This window comes from Micropterus salmoides, unplaced genomic scaffold, assembly GCF_014851395.1.
Source record: "Micropterus salmoides isolate LMB-PRFRI ecotype aquatic unplaced genomic scaffold, ASM1485139v1 Ms_hic_scaffold_20, whole genome shotgun sequence".
In the NCBI taxonomy this organism is placed as follows: Eukaryota; Metazoa; Chordata; class Actinopteri; order Centrarchiformes; family Centrarchidae; genus Micropterus; species Micropterus salmoides.
The window spans coordinates 7,336,841-7,364,565 of record NW_024041151.1 but is presented as its reverse complement, the minus strand read 5'-3'; the positions used below and the strand labels follow the sequence as shown (position 1 = coordinate 7,364,565).

General features: G+C 40.1%; 2 protein-coding genes across 3 annotated transcripts in view; both read left to right on the top strand.

The window, feature by feature from the left end:
- Positions 1-61: 61 nt before the first annotated feature.
- Positions 62-17,340, top strand: arsb (arylsulfatase B). The gene is made up of 8 exons (XM_038734129.1): positions 62-562; positions 1,884-2,070; positions 2,193-2,383; positions 3,507-3,714; positions 7,715-7,958; positions 9,171-9,241; positions 14,963-15,094; positions 16,085-17,340. Exons 1-8 carry the CDS (start codon positions 302-304, stop codon positions 16,348-16,350), a joined length of 1,560 nt encoding a protein of 519 aa, XP_038590057.1. The 5' UTR covers positions 62-301; the 3' UTR covers positions 16,351-17,340.
- A 6,661-nt stretch (positions 17,341-24,001) lies between these two features.
- Positions 24,002-27,725, top strand: part of lhfpl2a (LHFPL tetraspan subfamily member 2a) — a 41,911-nt gene continuing 38,187 nt past the window's right edge. The window contains exon 1 of one of the 2 annotated variants that reach the window (XM_038733457.1): positions 24,002-24,188. The gene's annotated coding sequence lies outside the window, so the exon portion shown is untranslated. Of the gene's footprint in view, positions 24,193-27,725 lie in introns of both variants that reach the window. The other variant, XM_038733458.1, reaches the window with a different exon arrangement.

Genomic DNA, 27,725 nt, shown 5'->3' with positions numbered 1-27,725 from the left:
TTACTGGGCTTCCATACATTCACGTGATTGGCTGTCTGCACAGTCATCTGATTGGCTGCTGCAGCCGAGGCAGCGTTTTCAATCTACGGAATAAGGAAGTGACAGAGAGACGCGGATGTAATTTTATAATTAAATAATGCATTTATGATGTTTTCAGGATGAAAACATGTAGTTAGGACAACCAGTTAGCTAACGTTAAGCTTTACATCAGTCATGTTTGTCCTAACGTTACTTCTACCGCTAAACGCAACCGGACGGACTTCCTTGTTTACTTTCTGACATACCTGAAAAGAAACCAACGATGAATAACAGACAGTCGGTTTATTCATTTATTACAGCGACGATACTTATAAGCGTCCCTGTGGTTTCAGGGGCCCAGCAGCCTCACATCGTGTTCGTCCTGGGGGATGACTTTGGCTGGTATGATGTCGGCTACCACAGGTCAGAGATCAGCACCCCGCACCTGGACAAGCTGTCTGCCGGAGGAGTCCGCCTGGAGAACTACTATGTTCAGCCTCTGTGTACCCCCTCCAGGAACCAGCTCATGACCGGGAGGTACCAGGTGAGATCCACGTCCTGCTGCATGTAATGTACTAACGTTACATTAAGTAACTTGTACATAAATAGTATCTTGAGACACTTTACTTTTGTATTAACTTTTTCTTCTACTCCAGTTCAGAGGCAAATATTGCACTTTTTAATCCACTACATTTATTTGATAACTTTAGAAACGTAGCAGATTAAGATTAAGAAATAAATCATGCATCATTTATTTTACTGATCTATTGGTGAAATTTACAAGCTACCCGGCAGTGTATAAAATAAAAAATAAGCTCCAACTTTACCTGCTGTAACTTTAAAATAATGTACATTGTAGTGTAACTTAAGGACTGAAGGTAGTATGGATAAGAAAATTGTACAGTTAATTATGTCATTAATAACTCAAGGGTGCAGTTTTGAATGTAACCCATGCTGTAAAATAAATTAAAGGTACTAAGAAGGCATGACCTCATTGAGCAGATCTTATTTAATTCTCTTCTAAACACTTTTCAACCAAAGTTGAGGTAAAAAATAAACCCCTTCTAACACACTTCAGTTCATTCATATAATTTCATAAAAATAAAGAAAAGATTTCATCAAAACAAAGAGCTTAAATGTCCCATTGCTTATTCTGATGTATTCCTCAGTTATAGTCTCTCAAACAATTGTCAGTTGACCAAATGACCCAAATGTGTTGAACAGGATATTTTTTGTCTTCAAATGTGAATTTAGCATTTTTCATCGACTCTTCAGTCAATATAAAGAGACATTACAGATTATAGTTGTTGCCTTTTTCCTACACATGCAACCACTGTCTTGCTAAATTTGTTAATCATTCATAGCAATAAACATAAAATATATAAATATTAAAATGTTAAATTGACAAGATCTAAAAAGAATATGTGCAGTTTGTGCAGAGATACGAAAAATATTTACATCAGATTTTTACACGTGCAAAACATTCAAATAATGTTGTAAGAAAAGGAGCTGTGTTGTCGTGATTTTCATTTACTCTGAATGTGAAGTTAATCATTACAAACATCATTCTTAAGGAGCCGCCACACCACCATGGTGACAAGTAAACTCCAGGGCACGACTTTGGGTTTGTACACTTCTGCGTGTTTAGAAGAACTTTCCAAGGGGAAAAAAATCTAATTTGAACACTGGTGGAAAGTAGACGATGACAAAGTTGCCTCATTTCAGGACGTTTATTTTGAACCGTTTGTTTGCATCACTGTCAGCACAGACAGCGGTTCCGCCTTTTGCTACTCTTTCATCTTTCTGTATTTGTGCTATTTTGAACACAATACCTATTTATTTCATTTTAACCTTGTCCTCATCAGATCCACACAGGCATGCAGCACCAGATCATCTGGCCCTGTCAGCCGTACTGTGTGCCTCTGGAGGAGAAACTGCTGCCCCAGCTGATGAAGGAGGCGGGCTACGCCACACACATGGTGGGCAAGTGGCACCTGGGCATGTACAAGAAGGACTGCCTGCCCACACGCCGGGGCTTTGACTCTTACTTTGGTATATTTCATTAAGAATAAAGCCTTAAATGTAACTCTGCTACTCTCCTGGATGCAGTTTTATTCCTAGCGTTACATTTCTGTTTTGATTAATTCCTTCCTTCTGCCCACTGTGTGCTCCAGGCTACCTGACAGGCAGCGAGGATTACTACACTCATGTCCGTTGTAATCCCATCACCGCTCTGAACCTGACTCGCTGTGTGTTGGACCTACGGGAAGGAGAGGAGGTTGCAACCGGATACAAAGGACATTATTCCACTGAGCTGTTCAGCCAGAGGGCCATCAGCGTCATTGAAAAACACGACTCTAACAAGGTGGGACACACACAGAGTCACAATGTAGAGCACTAAACCATTTAAATCATCTAATGAAAAATAAAACCTTACTGTACACGACCTGCTCAGCAGAAGACAGACACAGTTACCAGCTGGTGAACAAAGTGGAGCATTTATCAGCTAGAGAGCCAAATATTTCCCTCTGGAGTTTGTAGAGACCAAAAACAAAGATAAAAGAGAGTGAATATTGCACTTAGATTTCATTATGGTGGACACAAACTCCGAATGAATGATAATGATGCTCCGTAACTGAATGTGTAAATAAGTTCATTATATCTTAAAAGGTGGTAGGATGTCAATCTTTTGTTCACAATTAGTTTTTGATATATAAGTGGCCAAAGTCAAATCGATTCATTTATACAGACCCATATATCTAATAACATATTTACCTCAGGGGGGTTTTAGAAGAAGAAATTGCATTACTCATCCAAATAAAAATAGTTGAATTCCTTGATAAAACTAGGTGCTTCTGGTGGAAAATTTTGGTTAAAGTTAGGTGTTCAATTAACCAAGGAGAGCACTTGCAGAAAGAAATACAACAGAAAGAGGCTATACAGGTGCTGACAAACAACCGATACACTCTTTTGAAACAGAAGAGGGTCTTGTCCCAAGACAGTTATGTAGCTCTAGACTCAAAAATACAATAAAGAATGAAAAGAGGTCAGAACCCATAAGTTTACAAAATACAAAGGAAGAAAACAAACTAGCATTTTTTCTGCAAATGTAGAGGAAACTAAAGAGTGTCCAACTCTTAGTACACTATATCAAACTGGGCAATTTACAAAGGTTCCAAAAGCACTGACTGAAGCCACTCAGACAGGCAACAGACTAATACTAAACAATACTAAGAAATATAAACATGCAAAATACTCTCTAAACTAGTAACAATAATTTAATATATCACAGAAAATAAACACATTTACTTAATTATTCAAGAACATTTTACTGATAGTATTTGTGTATCTTTCACAGGATTTTGAAAAGAGGACTCTGTCTTGAAAAGGAGTATTTTTGATTGTTGTATTTGCTATCAACATCACTGCTGTTTTCAACCACAAGTCACAGACTTGAGTCTTCACATGTTGTTCTCTTTATCTTTCAGCCACTCTTCCTCTATGTGGCGTTGCAAGCAGTCCATTCACCCCTGCAGGTTCCAGAGCGCTACATGGCCCCCTACAGTTTCATCAAAGACCCCCATCGCCGGCTGTATGCTGGCATGGTGTCGGCCATGGACGAGGCCGTGGGCAACATCACTCTGGCTTTGCAGCGCGGGGGACTCTGGGACAACACGATCCTAGTGTTCTCAACAGGTATGTGTTCGTTCTGAGACGCTGGATTAACAAGAGACAAACCTCATTATTATTTCACAAACTAACTGTTACAGCTTCCTAATTTAAAAGCCCCTGCTGAAATCAGATTGTTGTGTAGTGCGAGATGTTTTGTGTACAAAACCAATAGGACATTCTGACCACAGGGTGGCACTAGAGGAAAGGTCATGATTACTAATTAATAATTTTTTCACATCAAAGTTCATTGTAATCAAACTATTGCTGTTCAGAATGTCTGTATACCAAAACTATAAACTCAGTATTTAATTAAAGTGATTTGAAATCTTCCTCAGGGAAAACATGAATCACAAAACTTTTTTTGAAACAGATTGGTCAGGTGTGTACTCCAGAATAACTGTTAATAAACTAAACCCCTTTTTATTTATTTTGTTTTTTTATAATGTTATTTTAATTTTTCCAAATATCTATCTCAACCCACATCATATACACTGCATAAACCACACACAATCTGTCAAACTGTCAGGGGTGCGCAAAGCAGGAGGGAGCCCAAATGCACGACACTGAGAGCTGAGATACAGTTCCAGGGTTTTTAATCCAGGCAAGACAAAACTCACAGTGGACATTGGCAATAGCTGAAAACATTAGGTGAATAAAATGTGGTGTACTGGAGAAGAGTTGTGCAGCGTGTTTCTGCACCTTGTGTGTGTGTGTGTGTGTGTGTGTGTGTGTTGCTCTCAAAGTCAAAAACATTTCACGCCAATCATCATCAGCAGTTGTCGAGATATTTCAGTCTGACCGAAGTAGTGGAACAATAGACATTTACATCCATAGAGCCAAGTCACTACATGGAAGGTTTTTAACCAAACACTGTGCACTAATTATTAGGAATAAACATGTTGTGTTTAACTGAGCTTAGAGTGAAAGTTACATGTCAGTAGGTTAACATTCAATACTAGCATTCTACACACTAATGATTCAGTAATGTTGAGACACTAACTAAAAATATACCATCTTCTGTAGAATCCTGTGGCAAGTTTTGAAGCACTGGATCATGTTACTACAGCAAAGCTAACTTCTACCATTAAATTACACACACAGATATGATAATCAGGTGACTGCCTCTGGGAACGCTAATGTATTTTCCACAGCTTTTTTTTTTTTTTTAACCATGTGACTCTTTTAAAGTGTGCCAGAATGGAAACCAAATCAGTGAGTGCTAAGTAAGGAGCAATTACATTTTACGTCCGCAGACCACATTTTCTTTGCGCATCAAAGCCAGTTTTCCAGGGTTGAGAGGAGTTCAGGTGACGGGTTTATTGAATTAAAGCATCAGAGGGTCAGATGACGCATTTTATTACACAACAAGGTCAAAAGGGAGGCACATGAAACAGATACCTGTGTTTGCAACATCTCTTAGCTAGGATTTTCAGTCATGCTTCCATTCTTCAGCCTTGACTACTGCAGTGTCCTCCTAGTGGGTCTTTCAGCTTATGGAAAGGAAGGGGTGACTGATTGTGTTGGAATAATAAGAATCTTTTTTTCCTCCTGAAATCTCTATTGCAAAAAGAGAAATAAAGTATATATGGGACATAAAGAAGTATACAGAACTTTGATTCGTGTTTTGCACGTTTTGCTAGCATGTAACATGTAATATGGTTGTAACAGTTGGTTTGCTGTCCATGTAGAGTGACCTAAATGTCTGCGTGTTGTTTATAAGACATCTTTGTAGTAGCATCCATGTTGATTCCAAATTTCGACTTAACAACACATTGAAATCGGAAGAACGACTTTAAAACTCAGGAAATGGGACCATCCGAGGAGCACGTGAATGCACCGTGAGCCACTGCTTGGAATTCACAACCCTCACCCCTAGATGTCACTAAAGAGTACACACTTAACCTTTAGCTCTTACTTCTTTCCCTAGGTAGTTACCACATTGATGCTGTACCTGCTAATAGCTCTTACTAGTATTTATTGTCACTCGCAGATCTCTTACTGTATTGATGCTGTATTGGTGATTGTATCTTGTTCCTCAAATGTAAGTCGCTTTGGATAAAATGCCAAATGAGTAAATGTAAATGTAAATTTTCCACCAAATCAGGGCTGCTGACACTGAAAATAGCTTTTTTTATTCTCTGCATGTCCACTAGAGAGCAGTGCTTAGTTGTATTTGTTCTAACAGTTTGTTTTTTTTGTCAGGATCACTATCAAGCAGGATGCGCAGATTTACAGACAGATATCAGGAAAATCTAATGGAAAACTTTAGTTGGCCCATCTCTTCATACAACCCCTGGAGTCTGTCAAACCTTAAGAAATATCCATCATATAGACTTTTTGATGAGGGCATGCAGCATCATCTAAACATGTGCCTGCTGTAGGGTTTCCACATGTGGACTTTCTAATGAATTACATCTGAAGTAGGTAACTGCTTTGAGGGTTATTTTTAGTTTGTTTTTTTAAAGGGTAATTAGAAGACAGGAACAATGCTATGAAAGTAAAGTGTGAGGTTTTTTATGCCTGTGGTGGGTTGCGGTAGGTGGCCTGTTTTCATTGTTCTTCCACACATTTGGTTCTGGCTCTTGACTCGAAGGGTTCAGCCAGCCATATGCCGAGCAGACACTGACTCTGCTGATATGAAGCTGAGGAGGGAAAAACTCCAAACTGGTGTTATGTAATATGTGACTTTGGCTCCCTGTGATGCGACAAGGATATAGTTTATAAACGCATGAACATCACTTACCGGAAAATAAGTTCTATGAGTGGCTTTATTAGTAACACCTCTGGCTTACAATTTAAAGCTTTCTCGTGTACAAGCTGTTATCATTGACCCATATGTGTCAGGCTTAACAGGAAAGAAATGAGCCCTAACCTTGAAATTCCTTTATGATGAAATTTTCATCCTCACCGGGACTTTTACTGTAAGCAAATGAGCGGGAGGGCTTTAGTGGAGCTGGGAAAGAGAGGAATTGGCCTGTAGAGAGCCAGAGCAGCTTGAAAAGGCATTAAGGAGCAGACGGTCTTTTCCAGAACCGTTCGGGAATAGGCACAGACTACTTCCTGGACTTGCTGCTGAAAGGGGAGCCCTGCCTGGATGTGATTGGTCAGGTGTGTTTATACTGGACAGACTTATTGGGATGATGACAGTCAATGTTACCCGCCTGTGTGTGCACTTGTGTAATGGTTGGATATTATGCAGGAGTATTTGGCTAACAGGGAAGACAAATGGATGAGTAGTGTTATATATTTTTTTTAAAGATGACTTGTTTTTAGGCGTGGTATGGCTCTGTGTTGCAGCGTTGGATGGTCCGCCACTTTGGACCAAACTGATCAGATCTATTGGATGTATTGCCATGAAATTTGATCCCCACATTGATGTTCCCCTCAGGATGGCTTGTAATAACATTCGTGAGCCTCTGACTTTTCTTCTAGCGCACCAGGTTTATAATGTTGACTTGTCCAACACTTTGGTTTATGACCAAATACCTGCAAAACTAATGACATTCCCATCAGCCTCAGTTGTGCTGTGTGTTGGTGCAAATTAGCAAATGTTAGCATCTTAATATACTAAACTAAGACTGTGATTGTGAACACAGTAAATGTAGTAGCTGCTAAACATCCGCATGTCAGCACTCAGAACGTTACTTTTTGGTTGCATAGCGTTCTCTTCACTAACCTTAGTGGAAACAATATTTTTTACTTGTTAGCCAGCAGACAAAACATTTTCATGATCTCACAGATGTCTACCTTCCTCCTGGAAAGGCCCGGGCAAAACCAAGGTTTAAAAACAATATTACCACATATTGCGGCTCTCTCCTATCTCCTTCTTCAGTGGCGGTACATAAAGTCTGCATTATGTGGACATATTGCATTTAAATGTTGGTTTAATCAGCTCTTAGTCTTGTTAAGCATTTGGTCAATCTTTCTGCTTTTATCTTTACATTTACTGATTTTAAATCCCTTATCGATCTTTTTCTTTTTTCTCCTTGTGTCATTACATTTTGTCCCTCTGGTTGTTGGACAGATAACGGAGGTCAGACGCTGTGCGGTGGCAGCAACTGGCCACTGCGAGGGAGGAAGTGGTCACTGTGGGAAGGAGGGATCCGGGGAGTTGGATTTGTCGCCAGCCCACTACTGAAGCAACCCGGCACCATCAGCCACGAACTAATCCACATCTCTGATTGGCTGCCAACGCTTGTTGGCCTGGCAGGAGGGAGCACTAACGGTACAAAGCCACTGGACGGTTTCAACATGTGGGACACAATCAGGTGAGCGAGGCTGTTGTAATGATTTCACAGATCTGGGACTTTAATTCCCAGCTGAGAGTGTTTGTTGGGTGCCAGGTCAGCCTGTTTAGCCTGAGTTTACAGCATGAGCAAAACCAGCTCCTGAGTTTGACGGCCTGCCCTTTCTTTGTGCCTCTTTCCGATCCTTCCCCCATGCGCTCTCACTCCAACTCCCTCTGCCTGTCTCCCCTGACCCAGCATCTTTTTCGTGTAGGAGCCCCTGCTCCTTCAATAAGTCCTTTGTTACTGTGGCAATGGGAGCTCAAAGAGAAGGAAATTACATCAGTCATTCTCACACTAATCTGTAGTCCTTCCACCCCCCCCCCCCCCATCCCCCCAATCCCCACCTCTGCCTCTAAGAACAATGAAAGACTGCTGTTGGATAAGCTCATAAGTTTAGCTGTAAATCCTTTTATGTGGCAACATACCTGAGATGTAATTCTGTTACAAATAATATATTTAATTTTGTGTAGTTGAATATTTTTGTGACTGAGAACTTTACAAAGAAACTGTTTAATGTGGTTTAATAGGTCTTATGCAACTGTTGGCAGACCACAGATGCACTTTCCATGATAGTTTGTGTGCAGGTCATCACACAAGCTGTCACTGAGTCCTGTTTGACTGACACATTATATTTGTAAACTAAATGTGGACACAGTGAAGATGGTAAAATTGAGGGCTACTGCAGAGCCCCAGCAGAAAACCAAGGCATAGCCTGGACCGCAAACTACTACTCACAGCATCCACTTGACTCGATTGGCTGACGCACGTCAGCTGACCGCTGGCTTCTGGCGTTGCCGTGTAAGCAACACAACCACGTAGGGCACAAACTGCTGTTTGTTTTCGCTGCTTTATGGTTTCATTTTGGTTTTAATTGGCTCGCCTGTTACAGAAAACAGCAGCCCGACAGCTTGGCCGGTGAAATTAAACCCAAATGAAGGCCCAGAACAGTAGGCAGTCAGTAGAGAGTGAGAGTTATTTTAGTTGTGTTATCAGACACTGTGGTCAGTGAGAGCAGTGTGTTTTCTCTGTGGTGGAGTGCGGTCAGAGCATATGACTGCCTGGTGAACAACGGCCAGCTGGTTTAGATTTACAGATCCCAGTGGATTTTACAGTGCATGAGTCAGACATCGTGGTGCGTGTGTTGGTTGTGTATCCATATGTTTAAGAGTTACACTGCTTTTTATCTTACAGCAAAGGGTTTGCCTCGCCCAGACTGGAGCTGCTGCACAACATTGACCCTCTGTATATCGACATCGCTCCATGTAAGTTCACATGTTTCACTGTATGCAGACGAGGCTTCTCCCTGTCCGATTACATCAGAACACATAAGATCTAATGCCTCCAGTAGGTTTTCATTTGTGGATTTGGACAAAGTCGGGTTCCCACACTGTATATGAGTGTATGCTCCCATTCAGACCTGCTAAAGACAGAACTTTGACATGACTTTTGAAATACAATCTTGTGAAATACAAAGATTGGCTGACACAAGCTGCAGAGATCCGTCACTTCACTGCAAAAAAAATATTCATAGCAGCAAATTCTGCCAACAGGCTGAGATCATTTCACTTCTTTATGTAAATCTGGAAGGTTTAGTTTGCATCTATAGTGTTTTTTTTATTCCAGTGCAGCTACATGATTTGTCCATGGAAACTTATCCCCACTCACTGTGACTTGCTTGAACAAACTTATTTTTAGATTATGGGTTTTATACTATATAATACATAAAGAACAAATATTGTTTCCTGTCTAACCTCCGCACAGCTGGCCAACCACAGCGTGAAGAGGGTGTGAATGTTGGATTGTGAAAGTCACAGAAATGGTCTAACACAGCCCGGCTTAATCCGACATCGGAAACATGTGGTGGGAGGGGATTTCTGAAGCTAGTTGATCATCAGACAAGCAGTTCTGACGCAATATATTTAAAGTGTTAGTTTGGATTTTTTGAAGTGGCGTTGAATGATTATCCATAGTCCGTGTCTTACCTACAGTAGATGGCGGTCGGCACCCCCGAAGTTTAGAGAAGCAGACAGGAGTACTGGCACAGAAGCTCATCAATGCACTGCTGTAGACGAGTGGCAGCAGCAAAACGTATTTTAGTCACCTAAAACAAATCAGTGTACGCTATATTTACAATATTTTCACTGCTTTACGCTTTCTGTTAAACAGCCCTATCCGACAGAGAACTGAAGCCGTATATCTGTTAATGCTCTTTTCAAAGCCGCCAGACTCCTTTGACAAAAACAGTAAATTTAACTTTGCAGAAGACGTGTTTTAAAAACAAAACACTCAAACAGAACAGATATGCGGCTTCTGCTTATGCCGCTGTCCTGCAGAAGTACCTCATACACAACCTCACAAATGTCTGAACTAGTCCTGTAAGTGAAGTCTCAAAGAGCAGCTAGCATGGCTATGGACTCTTTATCATCTGGTGACCTCTCACCAGGTCGGAAACCACCGGTTTGAACTTATCCATTGATCCTTTATCTATAAATCCTGTGCAAGGTCACGCAGGCAGTGGAGTGGAGCCTATCTCAGCTCACACTGGTCAGGTCACCAGTCTGTCACAGGGATGACGAATACAGGCCGACAGTTCACTCCTACAGGCAGTTTAGAGTCACCAGTTAACCCAACATGCATGTCTTTGGACTGTGGGAGGAACAGACACATGGAGAGCATGCAAACTGTTCACCACTTTAAACCATTTTAACCTTTATTCATGTGCCAGTAACAACAATTTGATAAAGCACGTCGAGGTGATGGAGACCTCGTGTTATGTCTCCTCCTCCTCGTCCCGTGTGCGTGATATCATGTGTCTGTTCCTTTGTTTCTAATGTTAATGTAATTCTACAGTTTAGTCTCTCTTCCCAACATGGCCACAAGTATCAAGGGCTCATTGTTTGAGCCGGTATTCATAAATACCAGACATCGCGAATCCAATGAACTCAAGTCGAAGCAGACTGGGGGCCTAAGAATAGAATTGTTACATAACATTTGACTAAACTCACATTAGCGCATTACAAATCCACGTTGAGTTTATTGTTATTGTGTGAAATTTGTTTGAGTTCATGAGGAATTCGGAGCAGGAGCTGAGTCTCTTTGTGTCTGGATTATTTTCAGTACACGTCCTTAATTTTGGTTTGACAAATTTTTTATTAAGATGCTCGTGAGACACTTTAAAAAAAATAAATTATTGTCTGTCTCTTATTAAAATGAAATTCATCACATTTTAGCTATGTTTTTGTAATGACTGTACCTCATAAAATGGTATTTGTTATTCTGTTTTCATCTGAGGAATGCTGAGATAGTTGATGTATGAGGGCAGGGTGTGTGCGCTTACAGTTTAAACTCTCTGATTGTAGGGAGGTTTCCAGGAAGTAGTCTTGGGACTGCCTTTTTATTCCTGCTGTCCGACACAGTGAAGTGGTCTCATTCATTGTCTAAACCATTTAATATTCAGCGGTTTTGTTTCTGGTCTGAGGCCACTATTTCTGACTTTGTGGAGGATTCTGTACCTTGCACGTTCAAAAATAGTGAGGTATAGGAGGAGTACATTTTTGTACTGAAATGTTTCACAGATGTACCATAATGTGCATATAATAGGTTGTCATGCGGATAGATGGGCACCATTTGATCTACCTTTAAAGGTGTAACATTCAACACAACAGTACTTTTCAAATAATAACTGATCAGTACCATATGTAGCACTGTATTCAGTTTTCTAAAGCGCCAAACTATTATTCGGTTTGGCTGGTGTTTATCACCTGAGACACCTGCCTTTTGAAAACTACAGATCACACACTTTCTCCTGAGTATAACAGCCTGTGGCAAGCTGTGCTTTCACATGTAATGTACAATACAGTCTGCAACTAAATTTTGCAGGGTTAGGGTTCATTGTTGAACTCACCTGCCAACCATTACAGAGATCTGGGGTTCAGTTTCCATTTCAACATGTTTCAACATGTCGCTGCAGTAGCGAGTGGTGCTGGTGGTCGAGGGGGTGGGATCTGGGGAAAATAGCGGGAATCCTTGAACATATTACCCCATACTTGTGAGAGTACTTGCTTGCAGGGGAGTCCTTTTGAAAGTCCTCTGAAAATATGTGCCGTTATCCCCATATTTAAACAATATCATGTCTCTCCCCTCACTATGACGGACATCTTTTCTATCTGCTTTCGAGTGTGGCCGGATTATAAACTCTTTTGATTTCCGATGTGGTCAAACAACATGTTGAATGAACATTGTCAGTCCCTCCAGGATTTTAGCAGGGATTTTTTTGTGATTGTGGCGGCCTAAAATGCCTGATTTTTGCGCCAGCTTTTCTTAAAAATTGCGAAGAAAGTTGTGACGTTTTGGGGCATTTTCTACAAAGAAATTTTGGGGATAAGTGAAAATTGCAAAGGTTGAATTACGAAATCCTGGAGGGACTGACTAGCATTGATCGAGCATGACCCGACCCTAAGTGGGAAGAAGGATAACGCAGAATGGGGAATTGGTCATTCCACACTGAGATAAAAGGGGTATTGTTACATGATTTTATATTGGTAGGTTGGGAAACATAATTTAACTAATAGTTAAGTTACAAACGGCACAGTTAGAAAAGTATTTTTGTTTTAAGAAACAGTATTGTGTGGAACCTTCGTAGGCTCCTAACATAGCGACAAGCTTGTCCTACAACAGAAGGGTCAATTCTGCTCAACCTTAATTGATTTATTTTGGCCACTTGGGTGTAGCAGAACAAGCTGTAAACAAAACACTGACATATTGCCTGACATATTGTTCTTTAGCTAGTTGCTAACTTTGTCTTCCATTTGATGCTGGGCAGGAAGTGTAAAGTCAGATTGTTCTTTTTTAATACTAAACAGGTGTTGACAGGTGTGGTGAGATCAGTCAAATTGTGGTCTGTAAAAACAACAAGTAGCTAAAAGATGCTAAAACGCGCCATAGAGACTGAAAATTGCTAATAATTCTATGGGTTTTATACAGAAAATGAAATTAATTACATTTTCACCTACTCTTTCGTCTAAAAAAAAGTAAACTAAGAAGCATTGGAAAAACAAGTCTCCAAAAAGTATCACTGATTTATGATATTCTTGAGACATGATGCAGTTTAAACCAGCGGTGTTCAAATTATCCTCAAAGTTGACAGTTGGTAATTACCATCTAAATGATAAGTTAACAACACTGCTGCTTTACAAGTTTAAATGCTTTATGTTTGAATCTTTATTGTCAGCCACCAAAGTGACGAGATTCCTCTTTCATTTTCCTCTTTCTTCCCTTCTTTCCTATTAACCCAGCCTCTCTTTGAGACTCGTTCTCACCCTCTCTCTTCATGCTTCTTTTGATTTCTCTGTTGTACCTCATGAAAAGGGCTTTTTATACACTTTTCTCCTTTCAAGTTGCTTTTTTTTTAAAAATCCCTCTTCGCTGTGTGAGAAGAGGGATCCTGACTAAATGGGTCACAGAGGGGTCCCTGAACTTCTCGCTTGTAGTGAGAGAGAGAGAGAGAGAGATAGAGAAAGAAACCCTGGACTTGGCCCAAGCCTTAAATCACCCCAAATTTCCCCTCCAAACTCCTCTGCTCTCTCAGGATCTCTCCCTACTGTTCTTCCCCCTTCACTCCCTCCCTTTTCTTGAGCCCATTTGTGGATTCTCCTGCTGTGGATCCAGATGTGTTCATGTGTTCAACCAAAGAATGAATGTAAGAATTGGACTGTGTGTGTTTTGGGATTTGAGGCCCTTAAAGACGCGAGGGTGGAAGAAGAGCCAGAGCACCCCAAAATAAATCTAATCCTGATGTCCGCAGAGCCCAAATCATTTATCCTCCCAACTGCTTACATAACAGTATCAACACCTGAATCTGGCACGATGTCAATACTTCACTTCACCGCTCGTATGTGAATCTGCAAGTCTGTTGTTTACATAAATCTGTGATAAGTTCGGGGACCGCCTCGCAGTGAGCGAGCCCAGCTTAATGCATGTGAGAACAATTAAGATGCCCGCATGTCATTTGCGCAATGATCAGTGAAGAATTCAATGTCAAAACTTTTATCATGTGGTTGCAAAAACGCTGAGATCGGAAATGTTTTAATTCTCAAGTCATGTCGCTGTGGTTGAATCGACTCTATAAAAACGAGCTCCGATGGGAACGTGGGATTCGTGTGGGTGGGGATTTGTCTATATGCAAAGAATGTGAGGAAATACTTGTTTTTTGACAGTGTTAGGACGAAAAAATTACTTGCAAATCTGTCTAATCAGGACCATATTGTTGGCGGGGGGGGGCAACCACAGCATGACCCTGAGAATACCGTCAAGGCCAGATCTCCACTTTAATAAAAAATAAAAAGAAAGTGCTCACTTCTGGAGATATTTTCCGTAAGAATTGAAGTAGCTCCTGTCAGGAGCCTGCAGAAGTTTCTGGACACCCTCAGAACAAGGATTTATGATTTATATTTGCCTTATGAAACTGGTGAAATGATGCCAGTTGGTAACTGTGACCCTTGTTCCTCATTTGCGTACCTTCTTCATGTCTGTCCAACTGCAGTAATGGCAAATTATTCATTGTGCTTGGCAGAAATGGAAGAGTGGTGCTGAGCTGACCACATTACCACCATATTTGTCAAATTCCTCCAGCCTAGAAAAGTTCCATGTGTTTGAGGAAATTCATACACACAATAATTTCTGTTCTTAAAAGGAAGTATTTTTTTGAACCACTCAATTCCTGCTGTGTCACTGTTGATTTTACTGCACAAAAGAGCTCTTTTATTATTGGTATATTTATTTTCACACCTTCACTTGATACTGATTGTGATTTCTAGGTATGCACTAAAATTTGGTGCCAGTCTTCCTACTCGTATGGTTTACATAGACATCCACAGAGAGCGTTTTGAATCCAGCAGTAGTCTAATATCATCTTAATCAGCAGTTTCTACTTTTAAAAAAAATGGATGACCTCCATGATCAGCTCTGTCCTCTGCTCTCTGCAGGTCCTGGCATGCAGCGTCGGTTAACTTTGGCTCAGGTGGTCAATAGAGGCTCCGCGGCCAAGTCTGGCTTCAATGTGTCCATTCACGCGGCCATTCGATCCTCAAACTGGAAGCTGCTGACGGGCTACCCAGGTCAGTATCTCCTGTCACCCCTAATGATATGTTTAGTCTAAGTGGAAAGCTGAAAATCAAGCACGCTTATGCACAGTCACTTCTTATCTCTGCTAATCAGTGGTGGAAGAAGTGTTCAGATAAATATACTAAGTGAAAGTGCCAATATTTTAATGTAAAAAAAGTCCTGCATTTAAATTCCTGTTTAAGTAAAAGTACAGAGGTATTATCAGCAAAACATAATTACAGTATCAAAAGTAAAAGTTACATAGTAAAATGGCCCCTGTGACTGATATAATATTCTACATGACATTATTAAATTAATAATAACTTGTGAAATGATTAATGGCAGGGGAAAAAAGAAAAAGCAAGTTATTTAAATTAAACCATATGAGAAGTTTAGAGGGAAATGTCTGTTTGGTGCAACAGCTAACAACTCAGACATCTGAAACACGATAAGGAGCGGCAACTAGACACAGATGCATTTTTACATCATTATTCTCATTTTCAGTGAAAAACATATTTAAATGATTATGGTGTGGTTTTTTGCAAAGATCAGTACCAAACAAATACGTTTTCTTAAGTCAAAATATGTGTCGGCAAGTACATCTCTGCAACATAACAATATTTAATTTAACTGTGCAGTATAGTTATTATTATTAAAAACCACGTGCCGTTGTTTTATGATGAATGTTAATTGTTGAATGAATGCTGTTTTTTGTGGTATGTGGATGTGTGCAATACAGTTTCTTTTAAGCACCACCGGGAGGGGCACTCGCAATTTTGTTGTATACATTGTAGTATAATGACATTATGTCTTTTATCTATTTAATTTAAAGAGGTGGTATTATGCTCATTTCCTGGTTCAAAATCCTATTTAGGGGTTTTACCAGAACAGGTTTACATGGTTTAATTTTCAAAAACACCATATTTTTTGTCTCCTCTTTTCAGTAAATATACTCAGTTGCCTTCCACCACTGCTGCTGATGTCCTTCTTCTTATTTCCTCCAGGTTGTGACGTTTGGTTCCCCCGGCCCGGCCACAACAGCTCTGAGTCGAGCCCCTCGAAGGTGGATCCACTGAAGTCCGTAATGCTGTTTGACATAGAAAAAGATCCTGAGGAGAGGAATGAAGTATCTGCCGATTTCCCCAAAGTAGTGGAGTATCTCCTCAAAAGGCTCGAAAAACACCAGAAAACTGCTTTGCCAATAAACTTCCCCGCTGACGACCCCAGATGTGACCCGGGCCCCACTGGAGCCTGGGGACCCTGGGCTTAGACGGCAGTGACACTGATTAAGCTTTGTTCACCATGTTTGCTGTGAATTACAACAGCGGGAACCTCTTCTGTGGAGAAGAGACATTTGTTAACTCCATTATGATTAAAATGTTTTATATATAAAAAATAAGTGCCCTTATTATTGATGTCTGTGTCCCAGCTCGGAAAGGTTTTCAGAGGTTTAGTTAAAACAATTACCTAAAGCTGCACATGTTGCTGACTTGTAAAGACCATCTCCCTGCCGTTTCAGGTATTTGCATCTTATTTATCTATTGTTGGGAAGCTGCCGGCTTGGTTTACAATTGTCAAACACAAAGCTGTGCAGAAATAATGGGTTGTTTTCAACCTGAAAAAATCTTTTCAATAACTAAACTAGTACAGCTATTTTTTTAATGATTGTACAGGAGAGGGGACTGGCGACCTTTCCAGGTGAACCCTACCCCCACCCCTGGGACCCTGTATGCAGGATAAGCGGTTGACAATGAGTGAGTGTACTGGAGAGAGCAACATGTCAGATGTATTCAAGAGAGAGAGAGAGAGAGAGTAGATGCAAAAAGCTGCACTAATCAATACTTTTATATTGACAAGGGCTTGACAATGACTGCATATAATATGAAAGGAGTTATTTGTAGTGACAAACCCACAGAGAATTATCAATGGGTTTCCCATTTTTTAGCATCTTGCAGCTGTTTTTGTTGGTTTTATGTGTCTGTGTTGTTTACATCAGCAGCTGGAACCTGTTTTCAGCTCTTATAAAACCCACTGAGGGTTACCTACCCAGCACCAAGCAGCAGAGCTGGTGAACATAGTGGAACATGTAGCACATAAATAGCCAGATATTTCCCTCAGGAGCTGGTGAAGATCTGTAGCTCAAGCTTATCACAGTCCTGCCACAGATACTGGATTTTTAAATTTTTTTGTGTTTGAGCATTTCATTAGTGATTACTGTCAGGATGTGAAGAGAATAAAATTTTTATAAACTGTGCCATAACTCTAGTCTGCTGCTCAGTCTGTGGGAATTAGATTTGGGCATCCATTGGATCACAAAAAACACCTGTGAACCAGCTGCTGGATAACAGATGAAATTGTCCACTAAGGCAGTGGTTCTCAAACTTTTGTCTATCATGCTCCCATTCAGAAGCCAAAAGAAGTTCAAATGTGGATTTAAGTTTTATCGAGCATTGACAATACAGGTGATTGAAATAAACCAGAATTAGGTTAGCAAAATAGTCTTGCTAGCACCAGAGCACTTTTGTTTGTTTATGTCACCACATGAATCATATTCATACAACTTTAGGTCTGCTCAGCATCCACGACCCCCTTGAAGTGGCTCTGCGCCCCCCAATTTGAGAACTCAGATTTCTTCAAACGTACAAATTGCTGATGTTACACGGGGAGTCGGTGGAGACCAAAACGGAGCCAAAAGACTTGCATTCGCCAGGTTGCCAGAAACACGACTACAAATTAATAATAATGTTACTCCATATCTGCTGGATCTGTAAATCGGTTTGCTTATTATGTTTATTTATGATGTGATTAATATGTCTGTGTTGCATTTACAGTTTGTTACATTGCACCCAAATGGCCAAATAATTAATTATTACAGGTTTAAAATATGTTTTTAAAATGACATGCTTTATATTAAGTGTGCTCTACTTCATTTTAACTGTGCACACCAATATTTGTAAGTGCCTACTGGTTTATATGTTTTGTTCTGGAAAAACAAAACAAATCGCAATAAAGAGGCTAAAGTGTTGAAAGTGAAAGTATTTGTAAAACTGGATTCTCGAAGCAGTTTGTCAAATATTTTTTAGGTTCCCTTTTCAGTTGCATTTAAAATGACCAAGTAGGTGCTAAATGGGTTCGCAGTGTATTTCTGTTTTAGAGGTTGAAAATGTGAGGAATGTCTTGTGCGCTTCAGGAATCCTTTATGCGGGGCGGCTGTGGCTCAGGGGATAGAGCAGGTTGCCTGTTAATCAAAAGATCGGTTCAATCCCCGGCTCCTCCAGGCTGCATGTCGAAGTGTCCTTGGGTAAGATACTGAACCCCAAGTTGCCCCTGGTGGCTGTTCCACCAGTGCATGAATTTGTGTGAATGATGAATGCGATATATAGTGTAAAAACGCTCTGAGCGGTCGAAAAGACGACTATACAAATACGGAGCATTTACATTTACTTTATATCTTGGCTTCACAATAACTGAACACTGAAAAGAGTTATGGTGGGATGATCTTCTGGATTTTGCTGTGGAAAATGATATTGTGCCACGTATTTGACCAGTTGAAGTCACCACATAACAGAAAACAAACAACCAAAGGTTAAAATTCTGATACTTCCAAATGGATAATTAGCATATTTGGAATCTTAGTGGGAGAAACAAATTTCCTTAAAATATACACCCTTTTGACCTTTAACCCCTTGGTGTTTGACCCCCCGCTGTCAGCAGCATGCAGACTACCACAGGAAATGCTCCCTGCAGAGAGTGGGCGGGCCTGTCCTAATGTGGGCTGTGACCCTTAACCTGCCATGTGAATTGATTGGCGGCTGAGCAAGGCAAACAACAATACAGGTTATTGTGGAAAACAGTGGAGCTGTAGAGCCATTTGATATTGGCAGGATAGTTATGTCGCTGACTCTTGTTTGACCTTAAAATCAAAGTTGTGCTGTTGATTTCATGCTGTAGTTTGCTTTCAGCTCTCTTTTTCAGTATGACATGAAATAAATGGTAAATGGCTTTAAGCGAGCTAGATATGCGTCCAGTATAGGAATAGATTTTAGAAAGTTTCTTTTCTTGCTGAGAGTTAGATGAGGAGATTTATACCACTGTCATGTCTGTTTGCTAAAATATGAAGCTACAGCCAGGAGATCGTTAGCTTAGCTTAGCAAAGGAAACGGCCTGCTAGCCTGGGTCGGAGGTAAAAAAAGATGATGCCTACAAGCAACACTATGCTCAGTTATTATCACGTTGTGTTTTCTTTGTTTAATCTGTGCAAAAAAGTGTAAATGCAACAAAAACATTCACTCCATGTTGAGATAGCCCAACACATAACTCCTGTTAAACCACAGCCTGTTTTGTTTTTTTTGGTACAGATTAAACAAAAAAATATATTATGTTCATTAGTGGGCTTTATTGGTGCTGGTAGGCAGATTTTCTTACCTTTAGACAGAGATTTCTCTTTATACTGTCTATGTTTCTCATCCTGAAAGTCTTGACAGCCACTGAACAAACTCCATCCAAAAAGCGAGCAAGTGACCTTTAAATTGGGTTTTGTTTTTGTCAATCTACTGTTTCCGAGGCCCAGAATGAGCTTTGCTGCTTTATTAATAAGTGGCTTTTGGGATTTAGTATTTCACTGAATTATTTATTGAGTAACAGTCAGCCCATATGGCCTGCTCAAAGCAACTGTGCGACGCCACACACATGATTAAAATTTTATAACCTGAACCATGTTTTGAGCTTTGTAAGAGTAAGTAGTTTCTAATTTTGAGAAAGTGACCGTATGAACTCAAGTGTATATGTTGTTTTTATACCAAAGTAGCTGTTAAATGGAATTTAAACTGGGATTTTTGGTAATGGACGACCACCACAATACCACATGATTATTTAGTTTCTGAGAAAGCACTTCTTACATTTCTGAGGCTGTGAATTTGTCGCTTGTTCTGTTAGTTTACTCTACAATCAAAACTCTGCATTTCAGGATGATGGGATAGTTCATTTAATTAGATGGTGCCACTGCTTGCCATTCATTTAAAACGAGGCGTGCAAGTTTCTCAGCTCGGCTGCAGACCACTTTTGCACTTCTCATACCCTGTTTGTGGTGAACTACCCTTCCTGACAAGTTATTCCACCACTCCCCACGCCCCACCCCTTGTCATTATGAGCAGCCAAACTCAGCTGTGTCACAACTCGTCTCCTCATACTTTTCAAAGTGGTTTTGGTGTGTCTTTCACACTTAATCCGGCACTTTGACTCGGCCCTGTGAAGTCAGCCTCACAGAGTGACAAACACACTCTGGCTAAGATTTGCCTCTGCTGAATCAACACTGTGATTCGCCGGCTCTTGACGTCGTCCCGAACCTTTACGTTTTGTTTTTTCAGCTGTGACAGCTATGTGTGCCATCAGAGCGGCCCCCTGAAAGATATGACAGTGCAAAGATGTGATAGCCAGCGTGAGGCTCAGATGTTTTGATGGTGAGCACATGTGGGACAGAAAAAGCAAAGACGGCTGCCACCCTTGATGCCCCTCTGGTATGTCCACAAGGAGACACTGAAGGTCTCACAGTGAAGTGGGACTGGAATTCCAAACAAGATTGTGTATGCCTGCCTGTGAAAACAGATTAAAATCATACTGACCAGTGCAGCAAGGAATGTGTTGAACCTTGAGCCTCGAAGGGGGGAAATCCGACAGCTCATCACACCTAACAAAAAAACAAAAAATCCCCAACGGTCCCCTCACAGTGTCGGCAGACCACCACAGAGCAGGAACATTCAAGCAGTCTTTATTGTTTCTCTCTCATGAATCACATAAGAATGTACATCTTATCTCACGTGTTCCTAAAGCATATAATCACTTTTTTAAGATTAATTACAGACAGCTTTAGAAGATAAGAAGTCAATTCCTCCTGGGTTTATAGTTATGATAAAGGGTCTTTGGCAGAGCATGTTTACAGTATACTTCCATTATCTTATTCTCAAACAGAGATTGAAAACAGTAACCCTTTAGATTAAATGTTGTAGTTATGGAATACCAATGAAATACTTAACTGGTAACTACAAGGGAAGAAGTACAGGGAATAAGTGTTTAGGTGGGACGTAGGAATAAATTACACTGTAAATACATATTGAATAATTACACGGTACCAATAGGCTTAGACTTAATGTCCTTTCACAATAACTATTCCATGAAAAGGAGCCAAATGACATGTGGCACTTTCACTCAGTAATAAAACAAGATGAAGACTGAACACCCACGCCGGCTGCTCTACAAGGCTGCACACACAGTGGTGCTTTGAGCTAAATTCTAACACAGCGTAGGTTAACAGCACAAACAATAGCTAAGGATGATGGGAATTATTAGCTTTGTAGGTATTCGGTCATTAACCAAAGTATTGGACAAATGCAAGTTTGATGTCTTGATGATGGCACTAGTTGAAAAGTCACAAATCACAAAGTGATTGCAATTCATCTCGAGGGGAGAAAAAGAAAATCTCTGCCAAACTTCAGGAAAAAGTTGAGACATTTCGCTTAACTTTAAACCTCTTGTGGCACCAAAGGAAAAGTCATGGGATCACCAAAGTCATCTCGGCACAGTGGACTTCTGCAATCAATTTTATTCTGAATTCATCCTGGAGACTCTACATTAAGCTACTGTTCTGCAGTATTTTATCATCAGTGTAATTTTCCTTTATATGGCACAGTTTTACATGACACAATAACATATTTCATTGCAATATCGGCAGTGTTGCCCAATTCCCCTCAGTGTCCATGTCTTCTTAGCCACTAAGTTCTTTATTACGGCCCCATGCGGAGTGAATTACTGCACTGTAATTTGTGGGCTGTAATCTAAATCAAAGCTAAATCTTGAGTGCAAAATCTAAACAGAAACAAAAGGATTTCATGCAGGATTTTGAACCAGTGAGAGTTTCAGGTCCATTCAGATCTCAGATAGGGAAATTAACCTTGTTGCTCAAACTGCATTTATAGGAGAATGTGGTCATGTATTATGAGTTTAATAAGTGTAATATTGTTCTTTCACTCTGCCCGTCAAACCGAAGGTCAGTTTCAGTCACAACGATCCCAGGAACTGGATGGATAACATCAGGGCTGTTATTATTGACAATAATTGCACAGTTGTTTAGCCAGAAACTCCCAGACCAAGTCATGAGACTTCCCTTGTGTTTTCACTCCATTCAAGTCTCATTTGACTGACCGAGGAGCTCAAATAAGAGGGCACCGAGGTCCTGGCACCAGTTGTTCCCCTCCTAGTCACAACAGTCTCAAAATAGTCCATTCACACTTGTACACATTCGTGCAATCCATACAGAAATGTACAAAAGTTGTTGTTTCGCACCATTCCTGTTCTTCAAATGGGCCTAACACTGTCTTCTATGAGCAGGCGCCATTTATTTCTACTGAATTTGGCAACAATAGAAGACTGGAGGCTGGGAATCGGAGTTCATGCATAGACACATGTCTGGAAATAATGCAAAGTGTGGCTTTCTGCTGTGCAGCATATAGACTGACATGTTAGACCTGAATATATGGAGCCTTCTGCTGGTGTTAGATGTGAGTCTGTGGCTCAGCTGTTCAGCCTCCCAGTAAAGACTGACATGGATTTAGAAAGTATGCGACATGTAGACTAACCAAATGTATGTGTTAATACTGTGTGAATAGCTGGTCTTCACAGAGTGAGAAGTAATCAGAGATGCTATGACAACAACTGCTTTACGTAGATGATGATTAATTAGAATAATTTATTTAGTTAACATATTTAAAGAGTTAGATTTTCACTATATTTGTTGGGGAAGAAAATCATGTGGGAATCAGTAATGCAGTTTACAAACTAATGATGATCATTATCGATTCATCTGCCAATTACTTTCTTGATTCATTCATTTACTGTTTACTATCAGATATTGCTTGTGAAATATAAAATTTGGACTACATGAACCAGAATATGTGACTTCAAACTTTAGAACTATTTCTTAATTTGCAGTTTACTTAAGTAAAAGTAGCAATACCACCCTATAAAATAAAATACATGATATGTCCTGCATTCAAAAGTTAACTTAACTATTAGCAACACAATGTCCTTAAAGTATAAATGTACTCATAACTGTACTGTAACTTTAGCTGTAAAATAAATGAAGTTGAGTAAAAAGTACAATATTTCCCGCTGTGAGGACTAGAAGTAGAAAGTAGTACGGTACTTGTGAAAGCACTTAGTTGCTTCCCACCCACGGGTTCCCATGATGCTTGCATGGGAACCATTCCCACAATTTACCTCAGTTGCACTGCCATCATGGACTTTGACACCACTGCACTATTAACTGCACCCTTCATCTATCATTGCACTACTGTACATTCGTACCGCACATTCAGTACATACTGTAAATCATTCCCTTGCACTACTGTACATACTGTATAATCCCCACCATAATTACATTTGCACTATTGTACATACTGTATAGTTATTCATACCATACTGCTATAGTCATAACCTGTTCATAGCCTCTATTTACCATAGCAAATCATGTATATTTATATTTAGATATATCATTCATACCTTGCACTTTGTATAATATTGTATCATATTTTATTTAATTGCTGCTTAAGCACTTCTGGTTGGATGCTATGTGCATTTGGTTGCTTTGCACCTAGTGACATGCGCAATGAGAATAAAGTTGAATCTAATCTAATTTGAGAAATATTTGTTTTATGCAACTAATTTCATTTCACAGCCTGCAACAATAGAGAAGTGTACATTCACAAAGTATCTGATCACATGCAGCGAGATTAAATAAATGATTTATTCTCCATCATGTCCATCATGAGCTGCAGTGACTGTTGGATCGGGGGAGGGAGCTAACGGGGCAGTCACTCCCATCCCAACAGCAGTCCGTCTGGGCGGAGGAGGAACGGAGCCATTCATTCTTCAATCTGAGGTCCCGGTGAAAACGTGGAGGATGAAGAAGAGACACTGAGGAAAGAAAATTAAGTCCACGATCAAATTCGACCAGCTGAAACTGCACAAACCTCCGAGAAGGCACAAGAAGATCCGTCAACTTGCAGGATTTCAGAGGCGGCGCATTAAAATCCGCACAGCAAAGCAACTTTACGCGTAAGTAGGTGCAAAAAAATGCTCTTTTTAAAAACTTATTTTCTACAACAACGTTGGAGAGATTATTCGTCTATGAGACAAGTCTTAGTTGGAGAAGTTCCGCCTCACATATTGGGAGTTTCATCCAAGTGTTTCCCCCACATTTGTAGTTCAGAGCTGTGAGGGGAAACTCGTGGCAGGAAAGCCGAGCAGGCTGATGCTTTGCGAGGCGGTGCAGGACGCTAATGTGAGACCCAGCAGTGTGTCACTCACTCATCAGAGTTTGACTGCCATTTAATTCGTCCGTTATTACAGTTTTAATTCACATGTGTCTCATACATCTTTAATAAAACTTTTAACTGGGTGTCAGTGCACATGGTATAACAACATGGATCAATATCAGAACAGAAATGGGGTTTTAAGTTGGACTCCTGTCAACAAAAGTTGTCAGAAATCCAAAAATATTCAATTTATTATCATGTTAAGACAAGAAAAAGTAGCAGTTTCACATTTGAGAAGCTTAAACAAGAGAGTGTTTGGATTATTTACTTAAATTAATTTTATCTAGCTGATTAATTTTCTGTCAGTCAATTAATGTTTATACATTAATACATTACTTGCAATGGTTGTAGGCAAACCAACTTAAAACCCCCAATTGCTTTATTTTATGTATCTATTTTGTTACACCATGTGCTTTATTACCCAGAAAACGTGCAAAAGACACATAAATGAAACATTAAAACTGTGCTTTGGTCAGAAAATGGTGAAACATCTCCAAGATAATGTTCAAACCCCAAATATATTTAGGTTACTTTTTAAAAAAAACAATGAAAAGCAACAACTCCTCTCAATTTAGAATCTTTAAATAAGTAATGTTCCTATTTTTCCTTTGAGAAGCATCATTAACCCCAAACACCTGATCCTGGCAATGTTTTTATGTGTATGTATGTGTCAGTGGACGTATTGAAGGTCTAAGGTTGCCCTGCTATTGTAACATCAAGAGAAAGACTTGACAAATTGCGACACAGACTCTTGTCTTGTGTTTGTGTTGTATTTCAACAATAAACCTGAAACCAGGCTCCACCTGTAAACCAGTGTTTGTGTGTGAAAGCGAAAGGGCTGGGGGCAGCAAGCTTTTATATGTTTGAAGTCTTTTGGACCACAGTGTAACCAAAGTCAGGAACTCTGTCATGTAATTTGCACAAGAAAAGCCCTTTTTTGCTTTTTCTCCCCTGACTTTCCCAACAAGAAGTGATTTTTCTTTCCATTTATTGCAGTGTTTTAATAGACACAAATCTCAGATTCATTGTGGTAGGAAAGATCAGAACAATGTGAACTGTCTGTTTCCACGTGGAATTCACTCTCTCTATTAGTAGATTAACACTGTCACTATAGCTTTTGTAGTTTTTTTAAAATCATAAATGGTATATGCTAAGTTGTTGTAGTTAAAGACATTGTTGTCACTTTATTACCAGCTGCAAAGTTGCAGCAGTGCAGCCAGTGTGTGGTTTCGGTCATGAGTCTATATTCTGTAATTAGCTTGAGCCACCTCTTTGTAATTTCCCTTTTTTTAAAGGCACACAACTGAGCTTCAGATGTTTAATGATGCTTAGGTCATCACCGAATGAGTGACTAGCATTAAAGATGGCGGTTGGTTGGATTGGTCATGGATTGCCAGTGGTGTTTGAGCCTGTGTGCCAGCGCACGTGGTCCCTCAGGGCTCCGTGTTTGGCCCATTAAAAAAAACCAACCTAGGGTTTATTCATTACGACCCTGCAGAACGGTCCCTCTTCTTCCGTTAAGGCCGCAAGAAAAGCAAAAATACATGCGCTTCTCTTTCTTTGGCTGCCTGGCAGCACAGATGCTTTGGAAAAGTTCCTTTTTATGTTGTTTTTTCCTCTCCTTCCCCAAACAGAATGGTGAACTTTCAAAGCATGGAAAGAAATATCCGTGCCCGCTGCAGCTGATGCAGTTGATGATACTTTTAATGCACATTAAAAAAATAATAAAACAAAAGTTTAACTGCTAACCCAGTCACACAAACCACATCATCTGCCTTTCGTGCTTTCCTTCTTCAGCTTTTATGGCGGTGCTTTTGTCATTAATCCAGGATGCTGGCTGCAGTTTATGGGATTGGTCAGTATATTTCTCCTGGAATGAGGACTATTTTCAGTGGAGGATTTGATCTACATCTTCTCCACGCGTTTGGATCCTAAATAAACACTTACTTTTATGTGTCTGTGAGTGTAAATATCACTGAGTGGTCTGCGGATCAGACCTGAAATCAGACCTGGGCATTATCAGCGTGTGCTTGAAACCAAAGCAAGCACCGTTCTGACACCGTGACCATGGTATGAAATCCACTAATTGAACGGCTGCTCCTGTGTCAGAGGTTAAACCAGATGACTCCGGCCGGCTGGGACTAACATCTGGAATACAGTTTGTTAAAGCAAAGCCCTGCTAGATGGCCCTGATAACAAGGCTGGTTTATTTGCATCACATTACATCACCTCAGACTACTGTAACTGTTGCACATGCGGTTTGGATATTCAGTTAAATTCATTATCCAATTATCAATCCATTATTGGCATGGGAAACAGACATTTGCATCGCCAAAGCAAGTGTGAAATAAAAACCTCTACATAAACATTCACACTCGCGTCTGTTTTTGGGTTATGATTTCACCCCACAGTGTTCTTTTGTTTGTCAATGATTTGTCCAGGAAGTGCTGTAATAAAACCAACACATCACAGAGGATTTTTTTAATAGGCTACACGTCTTGTTGCCCTAAAGGTTGTTTATATGGCTATAAAATTGACGTAATGCAAGGAAGACAGTCTTAAAATTCACACAAATATTAACTGGGTCACATTACGTTATAAGGTTTTCCATTCAAAGCGACTAAAAGGAGTTTTTCTGAGTGAATTAAAAGCAGCCCTATGTCCGAGTTTGTTTCTGTTTTTATAGAGCCGCTTCAGAGATGGGCTGTTTAACCGGTACTGGAAAAGTCTGTGTCATAGTCTGCACATACAAAGGAGGGAAAAAGGCATCCGAGGGTGTTTGTTCTCGGACATTTTCCACTGTTGTCTGTCTTAGGGAGGTCACATTCAAAATAATCAAGTTTGAACTCATTTAACATAATTCCCTTATATTTTTTAATGTAACATATCAAGCCTGCCATAACGTGAACTACATGGTACAATTGATGTTGTTTAATTTATTTGCTGTTCTTCTGCTGCCTAACTTGAGCAGCAAGATGGCGTTAATGTTATGCTAAGGCAGCTTTACCCATACGTACACATGACATACCCATACCCATGACTGAAATTAGATCCATTAAGGAGTCATAATGTTGATTTATTGGTAACTTTTTGAGTAATTGCCCTGCTCAAAGCTGCAGCCAGTCTCTTCATTTGCGTGCATCTGCTTGTTGGAACAACCTCTTTGACTTTTCATGGCACCTGCAGTGAGTTACTGTTGTTTTACAACCTGTCAGAGAGCAAAACTAGAGCCTAAACCGTGTCACGTCCACGTGAAATGTGACAGTGTCCAGCGGCC

Coding starts and splice junctions, on each gene's coding strand:
- arsb (XM_038734129.1), top strand. CDS start 302: ATGAATAACAGACAGTCGGTTTATTCATTTATTACAGCGACGATACTT. Junction 3,715..7,714: donor GATCCTAGTGTTCTCAACAG/GTATGTGTTCGT, acceptor GTTGTTGGACAG/ATAACGGAGGTCAGACGCTG. Junction 9,242..14,962: donor GTATATCGACATCGCTCCAT/GTAAGTTCACAT, acceptor TGCTCTCTGCAG/GTCCTGGCATGCAGCGTCGG.